General features: G+C 37.9%; 1 protein-coding gene across 6 annotated transcripts in view; it reads right to left on the bottom strand.

Moving 5' to 3' along the window:
* Window positions 1–22,604, bottom strand: part of CEP95 (centrosomal protein 95) — a 59,460-nt gene that overhangs the window by 19,387 nt on the left and 17,469 nt on the right. For 4 of the 6 annotated variants that reach the window (XM_032616017.1, XM_032616014.1, XM_032616019.1 and 1 more), the window contains 5 exons: window positions 16,502–16,633; window positions 15,551–15,744; window positions 13,905–14,017; window positions 13,581–13,710; window positions 12,353–12,506 (listed from right to left, as the gene is read on the bottom strand). In XM_032616017.1, the coding sequence (XP_032471908.1) occupies window positions 12,353–12,506; window positions 13,581–13,710; window positions 13,905–14,017; window positions 15,551–15,744; window positions 16,502–16,633 (723 nt within the window). The remainder of the gene's footprint in view (window positions 1–12,352; window positions 12,507–13,580; window positions 13,711–13,904; window positions 14,018–15,550; window positions 15,745–16,501; window positions 16,634–22,604) is intronic. The other 2 variants (XM_032616015.1, XM_032616016.1) reach the window with 2 other exon arrangements.

Below are 22,604 nucleotides of genomic sequence, written 5' to 3'. Positions count from 1 at the left end.
CAGACAGATCTGATATTTACAGAACATTCCACCCAGAAGTGGAAGAATATACTTTCTTCTCAAGTGCATATAGAACATTCTCCAGGATAGATCACATCTTGGGTCACAAATCAAGCCTCGGAAAATTTAAGAAAATTGAAATCGTATCAAGCATCTTTTCTGACCACAACGCTATGAAACTGGAAATCAATTACAGGAAAAAAAATTGTAAAACACCCCAAATACATGGAGGCTAAACAGTGCACTATTAAATAACCAAGAGATCACTGAGGAAATCAAAGAAGAAACTTAAAAATACACAGAAACAAATGACAACGAAAACACGGCGACCCAAAACCTATGGGACGCAGCAAAAGCAGTTCTAAGAGGGAAGTTTACAGCTATTCAATCTCACCTCAAGAAACAAGAAAAACCTCAAATAATCTAACCCTACACTTAAAACAACTAGAGAAAGAAGAACAAAGAAAACCGAAAGCCAGTAGAGGGAAAGAAATCATAAAAATCAGAACAGAAATAAATGAAATAGAAACAAAGAAAACAATAGCAAAGATCAATAAAACGAAAAGCTGGTTCTTTGAGAAGATAAACAAAATTGATAAAGCCTTAGCCAGACTCATCAAGAAAAAAAGGGAGAGGATGCAAATCAATAAAATTAGAAATGAAAAAGAAGAAATCACAACTGACACTGCAGAAATACAAAGGATTGTAAGAGACTACTACAAACAACTATATGCCAATAAAATGGACAACCATGAAGAAATGGACAAATTCTTGGAAAGGTTCAATTTTCCAGGACTGAACCAGGAAGAATTAGAAAATATCAACAGACCTATCACAAGTAATGAAACTGAAACCTTAATTAAAAATCTTCCAACAAACAGAAGTCCAGGACCAGATGGCTTCACAGGAGAATTCTATCAAACATTTAGAAAGGAGCTTATACCGATCCTTCTCAAACTCTTCCAAAATATTGCAGAGGGAGGAACACTCCCAAATTCATTCTACAAAGTCTCCATCACCCTGATACCAAAACCAGAAAAAGATACCACAAAAAAAAGGTAATTACAGACCAATATCACTGATGAACATAGACACAAAAATCCTGAACAAAATACTAGTAAACAGAATCCAACAGCACATTAAAAGGATCATACAGGGCTTCCCTGCTGGTGCAGTGGTTGGGAGTCTGCCTGCCAATGCAGGGGACACGGGTTCGTGCCCCGGTCTGGGAGGATCCCACATGCCACGGAGCAGCTGGGCCCGTCAGCCATGGCTGCTGAGCCTGCGCGTCCGGAGCCTGTGTTCTGCAATGGGAGAGGCCACAATAGTGAGAGGCCCGCGTACTGCAAAAGAACAAAAAAAAAAAAAAAAAAAAAGGATCATACAACATGATCAAATGGGATTTATCCCAGGGATGCAAGGATTCTTCAATATATGCAAAATCAATCAATGTGATACATCACATGAACAAATTAAAGAATAAAAACCATATGATCATCTCAGTAGATGCAGGAAAAGCTTTTGACAAAATTCAACACCCATTTACAATAAAAACTCTCCAGAAAATGGGCATAGAGGGAACCTACATAATAAAAGTCATATATGACAAACCCACAGCAAGCATCACACTCAATGGTGAAAAACTGAAAGCATTTCCACTAGGATCAGGAACAAGACAAGGATGCCCACTCTCACCACTCTTATTCAACATAGTTTTGGAAGTCCCAGCCACATTAATCAGAAAAGAAAACGAAATAAAAGGAATCCAAATTGGAAAAGAAGTAAAACTGTCACTATTTGCCGATGACATTATACTATATGTAGAAAATCCTAAAGATGCCACCAGAAAACTACTAGAACTAATCAGTGAATTTGGTAAGGTTGCAGGATACAAAATTAATGCACAGAAATCTCTGGCATTACTATACACCAACAGTGAAAAACCAGAAAGAGAAATTAAGGACAAAATCCCATTCACCATTGCAACAAAAAGAATAAAATACCTAAGAATAAACCTGCCTAAGGAGGCGAAAGACTTGTACTCAGAAAACTATAAAACACTGATGAAACAAACCAAAGATGACATAAACAGATGGAGAAATATATCATGTTCTTGGATTGGAAGAATCAATATTGTGAAAACGACTATAGTGCCCAAAGCAATCTATAGATTCAATGCAATCCCTATCAAACTATCAATGGCATTCTTCACAGAATTAGAACAAAAAAATCTTACAATTTGTATGGAAACACAAAAGACCAAGCAATGTTGACAAAGAAAAATGGAGATGGAGGAATTAGGCTCCCCGACTTCAAACTATACCACAAAGCTACAGTAATCAAGACAGTATGGTAATGGCACAAAAACAGAAATATAGATCAATGGTACAGGAAAGAATGCCCAGAGATAAACTCACACACATATGGGCACCTAAATTACGACAAAGGAGGCAAGAATGGACAATGGAGAAAAGACAACCTCTTCAATAAGTGGTGCTGGGAAAACTGGACAGCTACATGTAAAAGAATGGAATTAGAACACTACCTAACAGCATACACAGAAATAAACTCCGAATGGATTAAAGACTTAAATATGTAAGACCAGACACTATAAAACTTTTAGAGGAAAACAAAGGAAAAACACTCTTTGACATAAACCACAGCAAAATCTTTTTTGACCCACCTCCTAGAGTAATGGAAATAAAAACAAAAATAAAAAATGGGACTTAATTAAACTTAAAAGCTTTTTAACATCAGGGAAACCGTAAACAAGACAAAAAGACAACCCTCAGAATGTGAGAAAATATTTGCAAATGAAACAACAAAGGATTAATCTCCAAAATATACAAAGAGCTCATGGAACTCAATATCAAAAACACAAACAATTGAGTTAAAAAATGGGCATTAGACCTAAATAGACACTTCACCAAGGAAGACATACAGATGGCCAAGAAGCATATGAAAAGATGCTCAACATTACTAATTATTAGAGAAATGCAAATCAAAACTACAATGAGGTATCACCTCATGCTGGTCAGAATGGCCATTATCAAAAAAGTTAGAAACAACAAATGCTGGAAAGTGTGTGGTGAAAAGGGAACCCTCCTACACTGTTGGTGGGAATGTAAATTGATACAACGATTATGGAAAACAGTATGGAGGTTCCTTAAAAAACTAAAACTAGAACTACCATATGACCCAGCAATCCCACTACTGGGCATATACCCTGAGAAAACCATAATTCAAAAAGAGACATGCACCACAATGTTCACTGCAGCACTATTTACAGTAGCCAGGACATGGAACCAACCTAAATGTCCATCAACAGATGAATGGAGAAAGAAGATGTGGCACATATATACAATGGAATATTACTCAGCCATAAAAAGAAACAAAACTGAGTTATTTGTAGTGAGGTGGATGGACCCAGAGTCCGTCATACAGAGTGAAGTAAGTCGGAAGGAGAAAAACAAATACCATATGCTAACACATGTATATGGAATCTTAAAAAAAAGTTACCGATGAACCTAGTTGCAGGGCAGGAATAAAGAGGTAGACATAGAGAATGGACCTGATGACATGGGGTGGGAGGGTGAAGCTGGGACGAAGTGATAGTAGCATTGAGTATATACACTACTGAATGTAAAATAGTTGGCTGGTAGGAAGCAGCAGCATAGCACAGGGAGATCGGCTCGGTGCTTAGCAATGACCTAGAGGGGTGGCATAGGGAGGATGGGAGGGAGGCTCAAGAGGGAGGGGATATGGGGACATGTATATGCATATGGCTGATTCGCTTTGTTGTGCAACAGAAACTAACATGGTATTGTAAAGCGATTATACTCCAATAAAGATGTATTAAAATAAATAAATAAAGTAATCAAAGGGAAGAACCTACAACCAAGAATACTTTACCCAGTAAGGCTCTCATTCAGATTCAAAGGAGAAATCAAAGCTTTACAGACAAGCAAAAGCTAAGAAAATTCAGGACCACCAGACCAGCTTTGCAACAAATGCTAAAGAACTTCTCCAGGCAGAAAAGAAAATGGCACAACTAGAAACAAGAAGAATACAAATGGAAAAGCTCACCATTAGGCAAACATACAGTAAAGGCAGGAAATCATCTGCATGCAAATATCATATCAAAACCAGCAACTGTGAGAAGAGGAGAGCAAAAATGCAGGATATTGGAATTGCATTTGAAATTTAAAAACCAGCAACTTAAAACAATCTTGTTTGTATATAGACTGCTATATCAAAACCTCATGGTAACCACAAACTGAAAATCTACAAAAATACACACACAAAAAAGAAAAAGGAATCCAAAGACAACACTAAAGTTAGGCATCAAATCACAAGAGAAAAGAACAAAAGAGAAAGGGAAGAAAACAGACCTACAAAAGGAAATCCCAAACAATTAACAAAAGGGCAATAAAAAAATACATATTAATAATTACCTTAAACATAAATGGATTAAGTGCTCCAACCAAAAGACACAGACTGGCTGAATGGATACAAAAACAAGACCCATATATATGCTGTCTACAAGAGACCCACTTCAGATCTACGGACACATACTGAATGAAAGTGAGTGGATGGAAAAAGGTTTTCCATGCAAATGGAAATCAAAAGAAAGCTGGAGTAGCAATACCCATTTCAGATAAAATAGACTTTAAAATAAAGACTGCTGTAAGAGACAAAGGACACTACATAATGGTCAAGGGATCAATCCAAGAAAAAGATATAACAACTGTAAATATATATGCACCTAACATAGGAGCACCTTAATATATAAGGTAAATAAATACAGCCATAAAAAGAGAAATCAACAGTAACACGATAATAGTAGGGGACTTTAACACCCCTCTTTCATCAATAGATGGATTATCCAGATAGAAAATAAATAAGGAAACACAGGCCTTAAATGACACATTAAACCAAACAGACTTGATATTTATAGAGCATTCCATTCAAAATCAACAGAGTATACATTCTTCTCAAGTGCACATAGAACATTCTCCAGGATTGATCGCATGTTGGATCACAATGCAAGCCTTGGTAAATTTAAGAAAACTGAAACCATATCAAGCATCTATTCCAACCACAATGCTGAGATTAGAAATCAACTATAAGAAAAAAACTGTAAAAAACACAAACACGTGGAGGCCAAACAATATGCTACTAAACAACCAATGAATCACTGAAGTCAAAGAGGAAATCAAAAAATACCTAGAGACAAATGAAAATGAAAGCAAAATCTATGGGATGAAGCAAAACAGTTCTAAGAGGGAAGTTTATAGTGATACAATCTTACCTTAGGAAACAAGAAAAATCAGAAATAAACACCTAAACTTACACTTAAAGCAACTAGAGAAAGAAGAACAAACAAAACCGAAATTCAGTAGAAAGAAAGAAATCATAAAGATCAGAGCAGAAATAAATGAAATAGAAACAAAGAAAACAATAGAGAAGATCAATGAAACTAAAATCTGGTTCTTTGAAAAGATAAACAAAATTGATAAAAGCTTTAGCCAGACTCATCAAGAAAAACAGGAAGGGGGCCCAAATAAGTAAAATGAGAAATGAAAAAGGAGAACTTACAACAGACACCACAGAAATACAACGGATCTTATAAGAGACTGCTACAAACTAGATGCCAATAAAATGGACAACCTGAAAGAAATGGACAAATTCTTAGAAAGGTAAAATCTCCCAAGACTAAACCAGGAAGAAATAGAAAATATGAACAGACCAATCACAAGTACTGAAATTGAAACTGTGATTTAAAAACTCCCAGCAAACAAAAGTCAAGGACCAGATGGCTTCACAGGTAAATTCTATCAAACATTTAGAGAAGAGTTAACACCTATCCTTCTCAAACTATTCCAAAAAAATTGCAGAGGAAAGAACACTCCCAAACTCATTCTATTAGGCCACGATCACCCTGATACCAAAACCAGACAAAGATACCACAAAAAAAAGAAAATTACAGGCCAATATCACTGATGAACATAGACGCAAAACTCCTCAACAAAATACTAGCAATCTGAATCCAACAATACATTAAAAGGATCATACAACACGATCAAGTGGAATTTTATCTCAGGGATGCAAGGATTTTTCAATAACTGCAAATCAGTCAGTGTGATACACCACATCAACATATTGAAGAATAAAAATCCTATGATCATTTCAATAGATGCAGAAAAAGCTTCTGACAAAATTCAACAGCCATTTATGATAAAAAAAACTCTCCAGAAAGTGGGCAGAGAGGGAACATACCTCAACATAATAAAGGCCATATATGACAAATCTACAGCTAACATCATACTCAACAATGAAAAGCTGAAAGCATTTCCTCTAAGATCAGGAACAAGACAAGGATGTCCGCTCTCACCACTTATACTCAACATAGTTTTGGAAGTCCTAGCCACAGCAATCAGAGAAGAAATAAAAGGAATCCAAATTGGAAAAGAAGTAAAACTGTCACTGTTTGCAGATGACATGATACTGTACATAGAAATCCTAAAGATGTTACCAAAAAACTACTAGAGCTCATCAATGAACTTGGTAAAATCGCAGGATACAAAATTAATACATAGAAATCTGTTGCATTTCTGTACACTAAGAAGATCAGAAAGAGAAATTAAGGAAACAATCTCCATTTACCATTGCATCAAAAAGAATAAAATACCTAGGAATAAATCTACCTAAGGAGGCAAAAGACCTGTAACTCGGAAAACCATAAGATGCTGATGAAGGAAACCAAAGATGACACAAACAGATGGAAAAATATACCATGTTCTTGGATTGGAAGAACGAATATTGTCAAAATGACTGTACTAGCCAAGGCAATCTACAGATTCAATGCAATCCCTACCAAATTGACAATGGCATTTTTCACAGAACTAGAACAAAAAAAATCTTAAAATCTGTATGGAGACACAAAAGACCCTGGATAGCCAAAGCAATCTTGAGAAAGAAAAATGGAGCTGGAGGAATCAGGCTTCCTGACTTCAGACTATACTATTGATACAAAGCTACAGTCATCACAACAGTATGGTACTGGCACAAAAACAGACATATAGCTCAATGGAACATGACAGAAAGCCCAGAAACAAACCCATGCACCTGTGGTTAATTAATCTACAACAAAGGAGGCAACACTATACAGTGGAGGAAAGACAGTCTCTTCAATAAATGGTGCTGGGAAAACTGGACAGCTACATGTAAAAAAAAAAATGAAATTAGAACATTCTCTAACACCATAAACAAAAATAAACTCAAAATAAAGACCTAAATGGACCAGATACTATCAATATAGAACTCTTATAAGAAAACACAGGCAAAACACTCTGACATAAATCACAGCAATATCTTTTTCAATCCGTCTCCTAGAGTAATGGAAATAAAAAATATAAATGAATGGGACCTAATTAAACTCAAAAGCTTTGCACAGCAAAGGAAACCATACACAAAACGAAAGCACAACCCACAGAATGTGAGAAAATATTTGCAAACAATGTGACTGACAAGGGATTAATCTCCAAAATTTACAAGCAGCTCGTGCGGCTCAGTGTCAAAAAAAACAAAAACAAAAAAAGAACAACCCAATCAAAAAATGGGCAGAAGATCTAAACAGACATTTCTCCAAAGAAGACATACACATGGCCAAGAGACACATGAAAAGATGCTCAACATCGCTAATTATTAGAGAAATGCAAATCAAAACTACAATGAAATATCACCACACACCAGGCCATCATCAAAGTCTACCAACAGTAAGTACTGGAGAGGGTGTGGAGAAAAGGGAACTCTCCTACACTGTTGGTGGGGAAGTAAATTGGTACAACCACTATGGAGAACAGTATGGATGTTCCTTAAGAAACTAAAAACCATATGATCCAGCAATCCCACTCCTGGGAATATATCTGGAGAAAAACAAGAGTTTGAAAGGATACATGCACTACAATGTTCACTGCAGTACTATTTACAATAGCCAAGACATGGAAGCAACCTAAATGTCCATCAACAGATGAATGGATAAAGATGTGGTACATATATACAAGGGAGTATTACTCAGCCGTTAGAAAGAATGAAATAATGCCATTTGCAGCAACATGGACGGATCTGGAGATTATCATGCAAGTGAAGTCAGTCAGACAGAGAAAGACAAATAGCATATGATGTCGCTTATATGTGAAATCTGAAAAAAAAAGATACAAATGAACTTATTTACAAAACAGAAACAGAGTCACAGATTTAGAGAACAAATTTATGGTTACCAGGGGGAAGGGTCGAGAGGAAGGATAGATTGGGAGTTTGGGATTGACATGTACACATTGCTTTATTTAAGATACATAACCAGGCTTCCCTGGTGGCGCAGTGGTTGAGAGTCCACCTGCCGATGCAGGGGACATGGGTTCGTGCCCTGGTCTGGGAGGATCCCACATGCCACGGAGCGTCTGGGCCCGTGAGCCATGACCGCTGGGCCTGTGCGTCTGGAGCCTGTGCTCCGCAAAGGGAGAGGCCATGGCAGTGAGAGGCCTGCGTACTGGGGAAAAAAAAAAAAAAAGATACATAACCAACAGGGACCTACTGTACAGCACAGGGAACTCTACTCAATATTCTGTAATAACCTATATAGGAAAAGAATCTGAAAAAGAATGGATGTACGTATAACTGAATCACTTTGCTTTACACCTGAAACTAATGCAACACTGTTAATCAACTATCCTCCAATATAAAATAAAAATTAAAAAAAAAAGTCAAGGACCAGATGGCTTCACTGGTGAATTCTACCAAACATTTAAAGAATTAATACCAATCCTTCTCAAACCTTTCCAAAACACAGAAGAAGAAACACTTCCAAACTCATTTTACAAGGCCAACATTACCCTAAAACCAAAACCAGACAGGACGCCACAAAAAATTATAGACCAATATCCCTGATGAACATAGATGCAAAAATCCTCAACAAAATATTAGCAAATGAATTCAACAGTACACTACAAGTATCATGCACCATGATCAAGTGGGATTTATTCCAGAAGTGCAAGGATGGTTCAGCATTCACAAATCCGTCACTGTGTACACCAAACAAAAGATAAAAATCATATTATCATCTCAATAAATAAAGAAAAAGCATTTAACAAAATTCAACATCCATTCATTTTAAAAACTTTCAACAAACTGGGTATAGAAGGAGGGTACCTCAACATAATAAATGCCATATATGACAAGCCCATACCTAACATATTCAACAGTGAAAGCTGAAAGTAGTTCCTCTAAGATCAGGAACAAGACAAGGATGCCTGCTTTTATTCAACATAGTACTACAAGTCCTAGACAGAGCAATTAGGCAAGAAAAAGAAATAAAAGACATCCAGATAAGAAATGAAGAAATATAACTTTACAGATGACATATTATATATAAAAAACCCTAAAGAAGCCACCGAAACTGTTAGAATAAACGAAGTTAGTAAAACTGCAGGTTACAAAATCAATATACAGTTGTTCCTTAGGGCACTGACTCCACGCAGCCAAAAATCTGAGTATAACTTTACAGATAGTGCTCCGTATCCACAGTTCTGCATCCATGGATTCAACCGGCACTGTTGATAGTATAGTAGTATAGTACGTATTTATTGAAAAAAATCTATGTATAAGTGCCTGCACAGTTCAAATCTACATTGTTCAAGGGTCAACTGTACAAAAATAGTTGCAATTCTATACATTAATAACAAACTATCAGAGAAATTGGAGTTACTCAGTTTTCCTAGGTCTCTCCCATATATATGTTACTAAACTTTTGTTTTCTCCTCTTTAAAAAAATAAAAAGAGAGAAATTAAGGAAAAATCCCATTTACAACTGCTTTAAAGAGAATAATATACCTAGGAATAAATTTAACCAAGGAGGTGAAAGACCTGTACACCAAAAATTATAAGACACTGATGAAAGAAATTAAAGAAGACACAAATAAATGGAAAGATGATCTGTGTTCATGGATTGGAAGAATTAATACTGTTAAAATATGCATACTCCTCAAAGAGATCTACAAACTCAATGCAAACCCTATGAAAATTCCAATGGTATTTTTCACAGAAATAGAACAAACAATCATATAATTTGTTTGGAACCACAAACACCCCAAATAGCCAAAACAATCCTGAGAAAAAAGAACAAAGCTGGAGGCCATCACACTTCCTGATTTCAAACTATATTACAAAGCTACAGTAATCAAAACAATATATTGGCAAAAAACAGACACAGAGCTTAATGGAACACAATAGAGAGCCCAAAAACGAACCCATGAATATATGGTCAATTAATTTATGATAAAGGAGCCAAGAATATACAGTGGGGAAAGGATACCCTCTTTAATAAGTGGTGTTGGGAAAACTGGACACCACATGCAAAATAATGAAACTGGACTCCTATCTTACACCAAACACAAAGATCAACTCAAAATGAATTAAGAGACTTGAGCATAAGACCTGAAGCCATAAAACTTCTAGAAGAAATAAAGGTAAGTAAAAAGGCACTAACCTGGCTGACATTGGCCTTGGCAATGATTTTTTGCATTTGACACCAAAAGTAAAGGCAACAAAAGCAAAAATAAAGAGGTGGGGCTATTAAAACTAATAAACTTCTGCAAAGCAAAGAAAACCACCAACAAAATGAAAAGACAATCTACCAAATGGGAGAATATATTTGCAAATCAGGTATCTGATAAGGGGTTAATATTCAAAGTATTAACTCAACAGCAGAAAGAAAAAAAATCCAATTAAAAAACAGGCAGAGGAACTGAACAGACATTTTTCCAAAGATGACATACAAAGGCCAACAGGTACATGAAAAGGTGCTCAACATCACTAATTATTAGGGAAATGCAAATCAAAAACACAATTAGATATCAACTCATACCTATGGGAACGGCTATCCTCAAAAAAAGCAAGAAGTAACAAGTGTTGGAAAGGATGTAGAGAAAAGGTAACCCTTGCGAATCCTTGGTGGGAATGTAAATGGTGCAGCCATTATGGAAAGCAACATGGAGGTTCCTGGTAGAATTAAAAATAAAACTACCATATGACCCAGTAATTCCACTTCTGGGTATATATCCAGAAGTGAAAAGAAATCACTACCTCAAAAAGATAGCTGCATCTCCATGTTCACTGAAGCATTATTTACAACAGCGAAGACATGCAAACAACGAAGTGTTCAGTCGATGGATAAAGAAAATGTGATATATACACAATGGAATATTATTCTGCCATAAAAAAGGAAATTCTGCCATTTGCACAACATGAATGGTCCTTGAGGGCATTATGCTAAGTGAAATGAGTCAGACAAAGACAAATACTCTATGATATTACTTTTATGTGGAATTTTAAAAAATCAAATGCATAAAATACAGAGAAGAACAGACTGGTGGTTGCCAGTAGTGGGTATGAAGGATGGGTGAAATGTGTGAAGTTGTTCAAAAGGTAGAACTTACAGTTATAAGTTCTCAGAATATAATGTACAGTATGGTGACTACAATTAATACTGTATTGTATATTTGAAAGTTGCTCAGAGATTAGATCTTAAAAGTTATCATCAGGGCTTCCCTGGTGGTGCATTGGTTGAGAGTCTGCCTGCCAATGCAGGGGACACGGGTTTGAGCCCTGGTCTGGGAGGATCCCACATGCCGCAGAGCAACTGGGCCTGTGAGCCACAACTACTGAGCCTGCGCGTCTGGAGCCTGTGCTCCGCAACAAGAGAGGCCACGACAGTGAGAGGCCCACGCACCGCGATGAAGAGTGGCCCCCACTCATCGCAACTAGAGAAAGCCCTTGCACAGAAACGAAGACCCAACACAGCCAAAAATAAATAAAAATAAATTTTAAAAAAAAGTTATCACATAAAAAAACTGAATGTGAAGTAACAGATGTTAACTAAACTTACTGTAGTAATCATTCTGCAATATACACATATATCAAATCATTATGTTGTACACCTTACATGATACAATGCTGTATGTTAATTATATCTCAATAAACCTGGAAAAAATTAAAAATAAACAAAAAACAGAGATATGAAGAAAAGATACCAACTTTGAGAGAGTAATTTCTTTGAGGGAAAGAAAAAGAATGTGGGGACAAAAGAAGATTTTAACTCTATTTCTTAAACACAAAAGGTGTAAAGCAAATATAACTGTTAACATCTGCTACTTCTAGATGGAGATACAGGTATTTGACATTATTTTTGATGCTTTCACATATTTCTGAAATATTTAAAAAAGAAAGCCAGTCATTAGATCAGAGTGGCTAAGTGGTTTCTGGGGACATCCTTAACCTGGCCTGAGATAGGTACCTGGCCTTTGCTTCTTCGGCCCATACTCCAAAATGCTGTCACTATGCTGAGACAGTGTCTCATCATTTCCACTTTCCACCTCTTCATTTCCAATATCCTCCTCTTCAAAGCTGGTCTTTTCTTTAATTCGATCACCCAGGGCACTTTTTAACATCTATCAAGAAAATTCTTTTTAACATCTTTCATTGACTTCAGCAGAATGCAAGTTTGAAAGATTAGACAGATATAACCTTTTAAAAGTTTTCTCAGATAATTAAGCCCAAGTTTAGACACAAATTTTCAGATGCTTCTGCATAGTTTCTAAAGGATATATATACATCAATGCCATGGACTATTCAGTTTCAATAAACTTAAGAGTAAGTCACATAGGGATTTAATATATTTATTCAATGATACCCCCAAACTACAGTATTTTGTGAAAATCAGAGATCCATCTAATTTTATACCAAATTAGACAAAGGGAAACAATACAGATATATCTAAAGATATAGGGAAACAATACAGATATATCTTTAATGACAAAAGGAAACAATACAGATATATCTAAAGATATACGGTTTAATATAATCAGTTACATTAAATTATTTAGTTTTAATCAGAATTCGATAAAAATTTGGGACTTCCCGGGTGGTCCAGTGGTTAAGAATCCGCCTCCCAATACAGGGGATGCGGGTTCAATCCCTGGTTGGGGAACTAAGATCCCACGTGCCACAGGACAACTAAGCCTGCACACAGCAACTACTGAGCCCATGCGCTCTAGAGCCTGCGTACCACAAATACTGAGCCTGTGTGCTCTATAGCCCACGCACCACGACTACTGAGGCCTGTGCACTTTGGAGCCTGCACGCCACAACTAGAGAGCCCACGGGCTGCAACTACTGAGCCCACACACCACAACTAGAGAAGACCACGTGCCGCAATGAAGAGCCTGTGCACCTCAATAAAACATCCCGCATGCCGCAACTAAGACCTGACGCAGCCAAATAAATAAATAGATAGAATTCAATAAAAATTTGGATAAATCTATATCAAATTTGGTTATATAATAAAAGGCTAGGATATAATTTCTCATCCTATGTCCTACCTGCTTGACTTACGGAAGATTTTCAGTAAGTAAGATGCAACTAACTTCCTAGTGCCTTAGCTTAGCTCTCACCTTCAATTGTAAAATCACTTAAATGCTCACCAACTATGGCAATCTCAATACAGATTAAAAAACAAGACTTGCCCAATCTAGTTCAGAGAGGCGCTGAGATAGTTTCTCTGATACTGCATGTAATTCTTGTTCTGTTAACCTCTTTTCTGCCCTCTGGAAGGAAGGTGAATCCCAGGATGAGACTGCAGTTCTGTTTTCATACCTGTAATAAAAGTGACCTTGTGACACATTTAAGTAGACAAGTGTATGTACATTACTTAGTTCAAAACTACTGTAATACATGTTTTACCAAATATTTCATACCGGTCTTCACAGCAAAATTTGGAGAGTATATCCTTAGCTCTTCAAATCCCTTTGCAGACAGACTGTAAATACTGAAGCCTACAGTAATGTTACCTTTTTCCTTTGGGAAGCTTCCTTGTCCTAGGGTCTTGGACCTGAACTGGATACATTTCCTGTTTGCCATCTTTAGACAACTTGGAAGTTAAGAAAACTCTATTATCTGGTTCCTATTAAAAACAGAGTTGATTTGAAAGAGATATAAGGAAGACACAAAAAGAAGAACATTTTGGGTGTGATGGGAAGGGAGGACCTGTAACACAAAGCTAGATCCCTTCATTCTCCATGTTTTGCTTTTTTAAGACACACATTTGTCAAACACTCCATTGATTCCCAATGCCAAAGGATGGAGCAATGTCTATAAACTTGTACTCAAAGAAAAAGTATGGCTCAGGATTGCATTCAAATATAAATGCAAGTGAGGTGTTCTCAAATATAAAAATTTAGGGGTTATGGTTACATGTGGACAATGAAAAAATGATCAAATCGCACGTGGAAAGTATTAAAGTCATTATCTTTCATATCAAGAAGTTAATAGAAACTGTCCAAAACTGAAACAAGACAAAACCTCCAAAATATGAATATAAGCTCAACATTTTAAACAATTTATTTAACTTTAGAGGGAATCTTATAGAAAATATTTCTTGTGGTAAAGAAACATTTGATGTTTAACAATCTCTTCAATTTCACTTCAGTATCTTTTTCTTCTATTAAAGTAAAATTAAATTTAATACTGTTTAGTAAATAACTATAATATAATCACATTTTAAAAAAACGTTTAAAATTGAAGTTAGTGTCCTGCTCAATAATTATTTGAAAAAGAATATTCCCACCCAACTGCAACCCAGGTAGAGAAAAAGAATATTACCAGCAACTCAGAAGGCCTTCCACCATCCCTGCAAGCCTTCCCCAAATGTAACCATTATCCTATGATCCCTTTTTTCTCTTTTTATCCATCCACCCTCCTATCTAAATAGATGCACAGAATGTTTAGAATTATGGTCACCTAATGCTAACTACTTTTTCGGCACTGTATGAATTTTTAATTATGAGAGTGTACCATTGTTTATAAATTTACCCTTGGCATTATACCTGAGCGTTCTTGTTGCTAGAAAGATAGGAAAAGGATGACTGTGTAAAAAAGGATTTTATTTTCAAAGAAGAAAAGAGTGGAAGCTAATAGGCCAAAATGTTAACAGTAGTTCATGCTGGATAATAGGAATATGGATGAAAGATTAGTTTTGACACTTTCCTATATGTTAAAACATTTCAATTACTCAATTAGAGACATACAATATGGGTACTAAAACTAGAATGCTTGAATTCTAATCCTAATTCTACAATTGCTGTGTGACCCCAGACAAGATTCTTAAACTCTCTATTTCAGCTTCCCCATGGGAAATATAAATAGTACCTACTCGAGAGCTGTGCTGTAAGAAGAAACTTTTTCAATACCTGCAAATTAGGCAGAACTGTGCCTGGCACAAAATAAACACTCAGTATGTGTTGCCTCTTACTATTTCCCCTTTTACATAGTCATCCTGTCCCTATCTTCCTAGGGTAAGAATATACAGGTATATGCAGAGGTAAATTTTATGAAGTACAGTGCTCTGATTAGTGCAGTATCCTTGACTACAATTCTAGCAGAAACCTTTTTAAATCTATAGACTTTTCACCAGTTGAAAGCAAGCTTTTCCACTTACCACAGAAAATGCTGTGCCTTCTCCAGTAGAATTCACGGTAGGGGAGCAGTGACTTGAACGCAAGTATTCTTTTCCTATGGGGCAGGGAGCTCGAGGCTCTGAAGGATGGTAAGGTGGATGTAAAGGAATAGCTGATCGGATAGGCTCCCCTAACTTCCTAGCATTTGGGATCATATCCACAGAAGGAATTTCTGCTAGTTGGACAAATCAAAGTGGACATTAAGATGAACTCTAAGAAATAAACCATTTTTTATATATATATCCTGTATCATTTTATATATACACATACCCTATACAAACATATTCACATACACTACTTAGAAACGTATTTTAAACTTGATTAAGAAAAAAAAACCACACCTAAAAAACAATGAAAATAGGGACTCATCCTCAGTAAACAAGTAGGGACCTAATTAAATCAGGAAGAATGCAATTTTAATGTTATTATCATAAAAATGCTTCCTAAAGTTATTTAAAAACAATGAAAAATTACTAAAAACCTAAATGGCTTAAAGAATAGCTATATAAATTATGGTTCATCCACATGTTATAAAAATAGCCATTAACAATGACTTTATATAATACTAACCATATGAAAACCTCAGAGACAATACAAAATGAGAATATTTTTCAAGCTATTATAATTTGAAGACCACCAACTGATATCTAATCAGTCTAACGTAACAGACTCTTATTGTCCTAAAGTCTCTGTTTGAGAGGAGAGGATTTAAATAAAATAGCGGATGCAAAACATGTGACCAAAGACCATCTTATGAAGAAATCCGAGTTCATAATTAATAGCAAACATTTACAAATGCGGTCACGTAAAACCAAAATGAATCGCATTAATTGTAGAGCAACAAAAGTAAAAAGGCTAATAGCAACTGCCACAAGAACGATTGTCTTCAACTCACAGCAATAGTCTCAAGAACTCAATGCATTACTACTCACTGTCTTCAACAAAGGATGTCCCACTCTTGGACAAAAAACTAGATGAGGGAGTGTTCAACACTTCTTCATGTGAGTCAGAACATGGTAGGGTTGAGGCTTTTTTAGACTGCATTTCATTAGGACCTTGGGCATCTAGAAAATATTAAAGTAAAACTTTTTTATTGCTGAATGTTAGACTAAAAGCTATGAGTTTAATACCCTGAGGATAAAAACATCAGAAGTGACAAAATCATAGAACTATGTTGGTCTGATTGCTTGAAATACCAATTACTTTTAATAACTATTAGATAGCAATATGTAGTTCTGTAGCCCAGAATCATTTACATAACTTAAAAACAAAGTTTTACACAATGCTTCATTCCTTTGCTTTAGAAAAATAGGTGCCAGACTTGTAACAGAAATGCTGACTGTTGCACGGGTATATCTCTAAACTAGAGATCTTGGCTGGTACCATAATCAAAGATTTGTAGGTCAAACGAATTGTTTTGTCTAATTTTCAAACGCTTAATATTTTGAATCAGCTCTATAATGTTAGTACACAGAGAGCTACATTAAAAATAGTTCTGAAATTGAGGGAATATCCACTTTGCTCCCTTGGAAATCTACAATACACAAACTTCCCATAAACAAAATGGATTAATGACTTTCCCTCTCTAAATAACTTTCTATTTATCTATCCCTTCTTCAGTTTAATGAAAGACTTCACCGTAAACTTACTCCTCACTTTGAAAGTATGAGAATGCACCCTGAAAACTCGTTGTTTACCGATACGGTCAACTGATAAAATCACTAAAAACAGAAAAATTCACCTTGTACAGATCCCCAAATCCACACAACTTATTCCCAAATACGGTATTTTCAAAATTTTGACACTCAACCGATGTCTTTTAAAAATCTGCAAATACAACTTTTTGGGCTCTCCTTTTCCACAATCCAGTGCAATATGGCCATTTTCATACCAAAATGTTTTAAGTATGTAAATTTCCCTACATAACTTCATATTTCACATGAATATCCTCTAAGACATAATGTTCACAACTTGGTCCTCTATTTCATTATACTGAATTTGTCATCAGTTTGACCACAGACTAATTCATTTTTATCTGGGTCCATTTTTTCCTTCGGCTCCTTGAATAACCATTTCATATGCTCTATGCTCTTTCTTTTTGATGGAATTTCTCCTAAAATCTCATGCTTAGTTATCATCTGGAAATTTTAATTGGTCAGACTGAAAGTTACAAAAATTTCTCTCAATGATCTTCGGACTGTTTTAAAACATACTGTTTTATTACTGCAGAGATTGTGAACTTCTTTACTGTAAGCATTAATAATATTTCAATTAGGGAGTTCCACGGTGGCCTAATGGCTGGGATTCCGAGCTTTCAATGCGATGGCCAGGGTTCAGTCCCTGGTCAGGCAACTGAGATCCTGCAAGCTGCACGGTGCAGCCAAAAAAAAAAAGAAAGAAAATCAATTATTTAAGTATCTGTATAGTAAATACCTCTCATTTACCAAAAAAAAAAAAAAAAGGTCTTCAGTAGAACAAATGAGTGAAGATGGTCAGAAGACAAACTTCCAGTTATAAAATAAGTCATAGGGATGTAATGTACCGTATGGTGACTACATTAATATTGTATTGCGGGGGGTGCCCTGGGTGCCAAAGGCCTCTCATCCCAGGCTCCTCCATAAGGAATCTGGCTCACGCCACCTATAAAGCAAACCCCAATTCTTGTAGAGGCCTCATTACCCCCTCCCCCACTCAGTCACAGAGCAGCAGTGCCTTGGCCCCAGGCGCAGGCCAGATTTGCATAATGGTGAGATCCTGCTGTGTATCCTGTTACAAGGTGCTTAGGAAGGGGTTTCTCCTTACTTATATAAAAGGTTTAAGGAAGGGAGATGGCCAAGATGGCAGAGTAGAAAGACTCTGAGCTCACCTCCTCTCATAGGCACACCAAAATCACAACCATCTGCAGAACAACCACTGATGAAAGAGACAGGACCCTACCAAAAAAGATCTTTTGCAACTAAAGACATAAAGAACGAACCACAACGAGATGGCTAGGAGGGGCAGACTTGCAATATAGTCAAGTCCCATACCCCCCAGTGGGTGACCCACAAACGAGAACAATTACTTTGTAAAGGTTCTGCCAAAGTCTTGAGTCCCACATAGGCTCCCCAGCCTGGGGGGCCTGCACCGGGAACATGAGCTCCCAGAACATTTGGCTTTGAAGACCACTGGAGATTACTTTTGGGAATCCCAGAGGGCTGCAGGAACTAGAGATTTCATTCTTAAAGGGCACACACAAAATCTACTGAGACCCAGGACAGAAGCTGTAATTTGAGAGAAGCCTAGGCCAGATCTACTTGCTGATCTTAGAGAGCTTCCCGGAGAGGCAAGAGGCAACTGGAGTTCACCATGGGAACACAGACACTGGCAGCAGCCATTTTTAGGAGCTCCTTCTACCATGTGGACCCTGGTGCTGGCAAGCGCCATTGTGGAATCCTACCTCTAGCTCATTAGCACCAAGACATGGCCCCAACCCAACAGCCTGTAGGTGCCAGTGCTGGGACACATCAGGCCAAGCAACTAACTGGGCAGGGACACAGCCCCACCCATCAGCAGACAGGCTGCCTTAAGATCCCCTGAGCCCACAGATACAGCCTTGGGACATGGACCTGCTCACCAGAGGGCCCAGGACCCAGCTTCACCACCAGAAGGCATGCACCAGTCCCAGAATCCACTGGGCCCTGGCCCTGCCCTTCAGAGAGCCTGCTCTAGCCTCTGGACCAGCTTCTTCCACCAGGGGACAGACATGAGACTCAAGAAAACTAGTCCCGGGACTTCCCTGGTGGCGCAGTGGTTAAGACTCTGCGCTCCCAATGCAGGGGGCCCGGGTTCGAACCCTGGTCAGGGAACTAGATCCCACATGTACGCTGCAATTAAGAATTTCCATGCAACAACTAAGGAAGCCTTCCTGCTGCAACTAAGGAGCTGGTGAGCCGCAACTAAGGAAGTCCGCCTGCCACAACTAAGAAGCTGGTGAGCCTCAACAAAGGAGGCTGTGAGCCTCAACTAAGACCTGGCACAACCAAATTAATTAATTAATTTTAAAAAATTATTAAAAAAAAAAAAGAAAGAAAACTAGTCCTGCAACTTATGGACCCAGCCTGCCCATTAGCAGGCCAGACCCTGTGCTGGGACCAGCTGGGCCACAGCCTTGCCCACCAGCAGGCCAACACAAGCTTCAGGACACCCCAGACCCCATACTCAACTGTATCAGGAACTGCGCCCCGCACCCCCAACCCCCAGCAATCCAACACAAGCTCTGGGACCCTGGGCTCTGCAACCAGGACCTGGCTCTGTCCACCAGTAGACCAGCACTAACCAAGGACCTGGCTTCACCCACCAGTGGGCAGGCAACAGCCCTGGAGTCTTCCAGACCCTGACTCTCCGCACCACTGAGCAAGTATAAGCCCCGGGGGTCCCTGTGGTTATGCAGTTAGCCACCTCATGACCAGCCAACCAGCAGCTGGCAGCCTCTGCACAAGGCAACCAACTGGCCCAGGGGCCAACCAAGCATACCAGACTGCCCACATAGTCAGCCCACCACAACAGAAAGACCCATGCAGTCCTCATAGGGGGAACCGCTAGAGCATATAGCTCAGGTAGGACATACTGCTGGGACACATAGGGCGTTTCCAACAAAAGGCCACTTCTCCAAAGTTGGGAAATATAATCAACATACCAGATACATAAAAATAAAAATAGCAACTTAGGCAAAATGAGGTAACAGAGTAACACGTTCCAGATAAAAGTACAAGATAAAACCCCAGAAGAAGAACTAAGTGAAGTGGAGATAGGCAGTCTACTGGAGAAGGAGTTCAGGGTAGTGATCATAAAGATGATCAAAGAACTCGGGAGAAGAATGGATGCACAGAATGAGAAATTAGAAGTTTTTAATGAAGAGTTAGAAAATATAAAGAACAAGAAGTTAGAAATAAAGAATACAATAACAAATGAAAAATACACTAGAAGGAATTAAAAGTAGATTAAATGATACAGAGGAATGGATCAGTGAGCTAGAAGACAGGGTAGTGGAACTCACTGATGCTGAACGAATTAAAGAGAAATCAAAAGAAATGAGAACACTTAAGAGATCTCTAGGACAATATCAGATGCACTAATACTTGCATTTATAAGCGTTCCAGAAGGATAAGAGAGAGAGAAAGGAGCTGATAACATTTGAAGACATAATAGCTGAAAACTTCCCTAACCTGGGAAGGGAAACAGACAGCCAAGTCCAGGAAGCACAGAGAAGTCCCATACTACAAGACACACTCTAGTTCTAAGGGCAAAAATTAAAGGTAAAGAGAGAATATTAAAAGCAACAAGGGGGGCTTCCCTGGTGGCACAGTGGTTAAGAAACCACCTGCCAATGCAGGGGACACGGGTTTGAGCTATGGTCCGGGAAGATCCCACATGCTGCAGAGCAACTAAGCCTGTATGCCACGACTACTGAGCCTGCGCTCCAGAGCCCGCGAGCCACAACTCCTGAAGCCTGGGTGCCTAGAACCCATGCTCTGCAACAAGAAAAGCCACTGCACTGCAACGAAGAGTAGACCCTGCTCACCGCAACTAGAGAAAGCCCATGTGCAGCAACAAAGACCCAATGCAGCCAAAAATAAATAAAATTTAAAAAATACCTTTAAAAGCAACAAGGGAAAAGCAACAAATAACATACAAGAGAACTCCTACAAGGCTATCAGCTGACTTTTAAGCAGAAACTCTGCAGGCCAGAAGGGAGTGGCAGGCTATAGTTAAAGTGATGAAAGGGAAAAACCTTCAACCAAGAATACTCTACCCAGCAAGGCTCTCGTTCAGATTTGATGGAGAGATCAAAAAGTTTACAGACAAGCAAAAGCTAGAAGAGTTCAGCATCACCAAACTAGCTTTACAACAAATGTCAAAGAAACTTCTCTAAGTGAAAAAGAAAAGGCCATAACTAGAAAGGTGAAAATTACAAAATGAAAAAGTTCATTGCTAAAGGCAACCATACAGTAAAAGTAGGAAATTATCCACACACAAAGTTAGTAAGGTTAAAAGAGAAAAGGAGTAAAATCATTTATATCCATGATAAGCAGTTAAGGATACACAAAACAATCAGGTGTAAGATATAATATCAAAAACAGTAATCATAAAGGAAGGAAAGTACAGGTGCAGGGTTGTTAAAATGCATTTAAAAGTGAGAAATCAGGGCTTCCCTGGTGGCGCAGTGGTTGAGAGTCCGCCTGCCGATGCAGGGGACGCGGGTTCGTGCCACGGTCCGGGAAGACCCCACGTGCCGTGGAGTGGCTGGGCCCGTAAGCCATGGCTGCTGAGCCTGCGCATCCAGAGCCTATGCTCCACAACGGGACAGGCCACAACAGTGAGAAGCCTGCGTACCGCAAAAAAAAAAAAAAAAAAAAAGGTGAGAGATCAGCAACTTAAGACAATCACATATATATATGGAAATAGAGAGAGAGAGAGAGACACTGCAAATGGAAAACAAAAGAAAACTGGGGTAGCAATACTCATATTAGACAAAATAGACATTAAAGACTATTACAAAAGACAAAGGAGAACATTAAATTATGATCAAGGGATCAATCCAAGAAGAAGACATAATAACTGTAAACAGATATGCACCCAATACACAAGCACCTCAATACATAAAGCAAACATTAACAGACATAAAGGAAGAAACTGACAGTAACACAGTAATAATAAGGGACTTTAACACCCCACTTACATCAATGGGCAGATCATCCAGATGGAAAATCAATAGGGAAACACTAGCCTTAAATGACACATTAGACCAGATGGGCTTAATAGATGTACAGAACATTCGATCCAAAAGAAGCAGCATGCACATTCTTTTCAAGTGCACATGGAACATTCTCCAGGATAGATCACATGCTAGGCCACAAAATAAACCTCAGTAAATTTAAGAAAACTGAAATCACATCAAGAATCTTTTCTGACCACAACACTAGGAAGCTAGTAATCAACTACAAGAAAAACTGCAAAAAACACAAACACATAGAGGTTAAGCGATATGCTGTT

This window comes from Phocoena sinus, chromosome 20 (assembly GCF_008692025.1).
Source record: "Phocoena sinus isolate mPhoSin1 chromosome 20, mPhoSin1.pri, whole genome shotgun sequence".
NCBI lineage: Eukaryota > Metazoa > Chordata > Mammalia > Artiodactyla > Phocoenidae > Phocoena > Phocoena sinus.
This window is presented reverse-complemented; position numbering and strand designations above follow the sequence as displayed.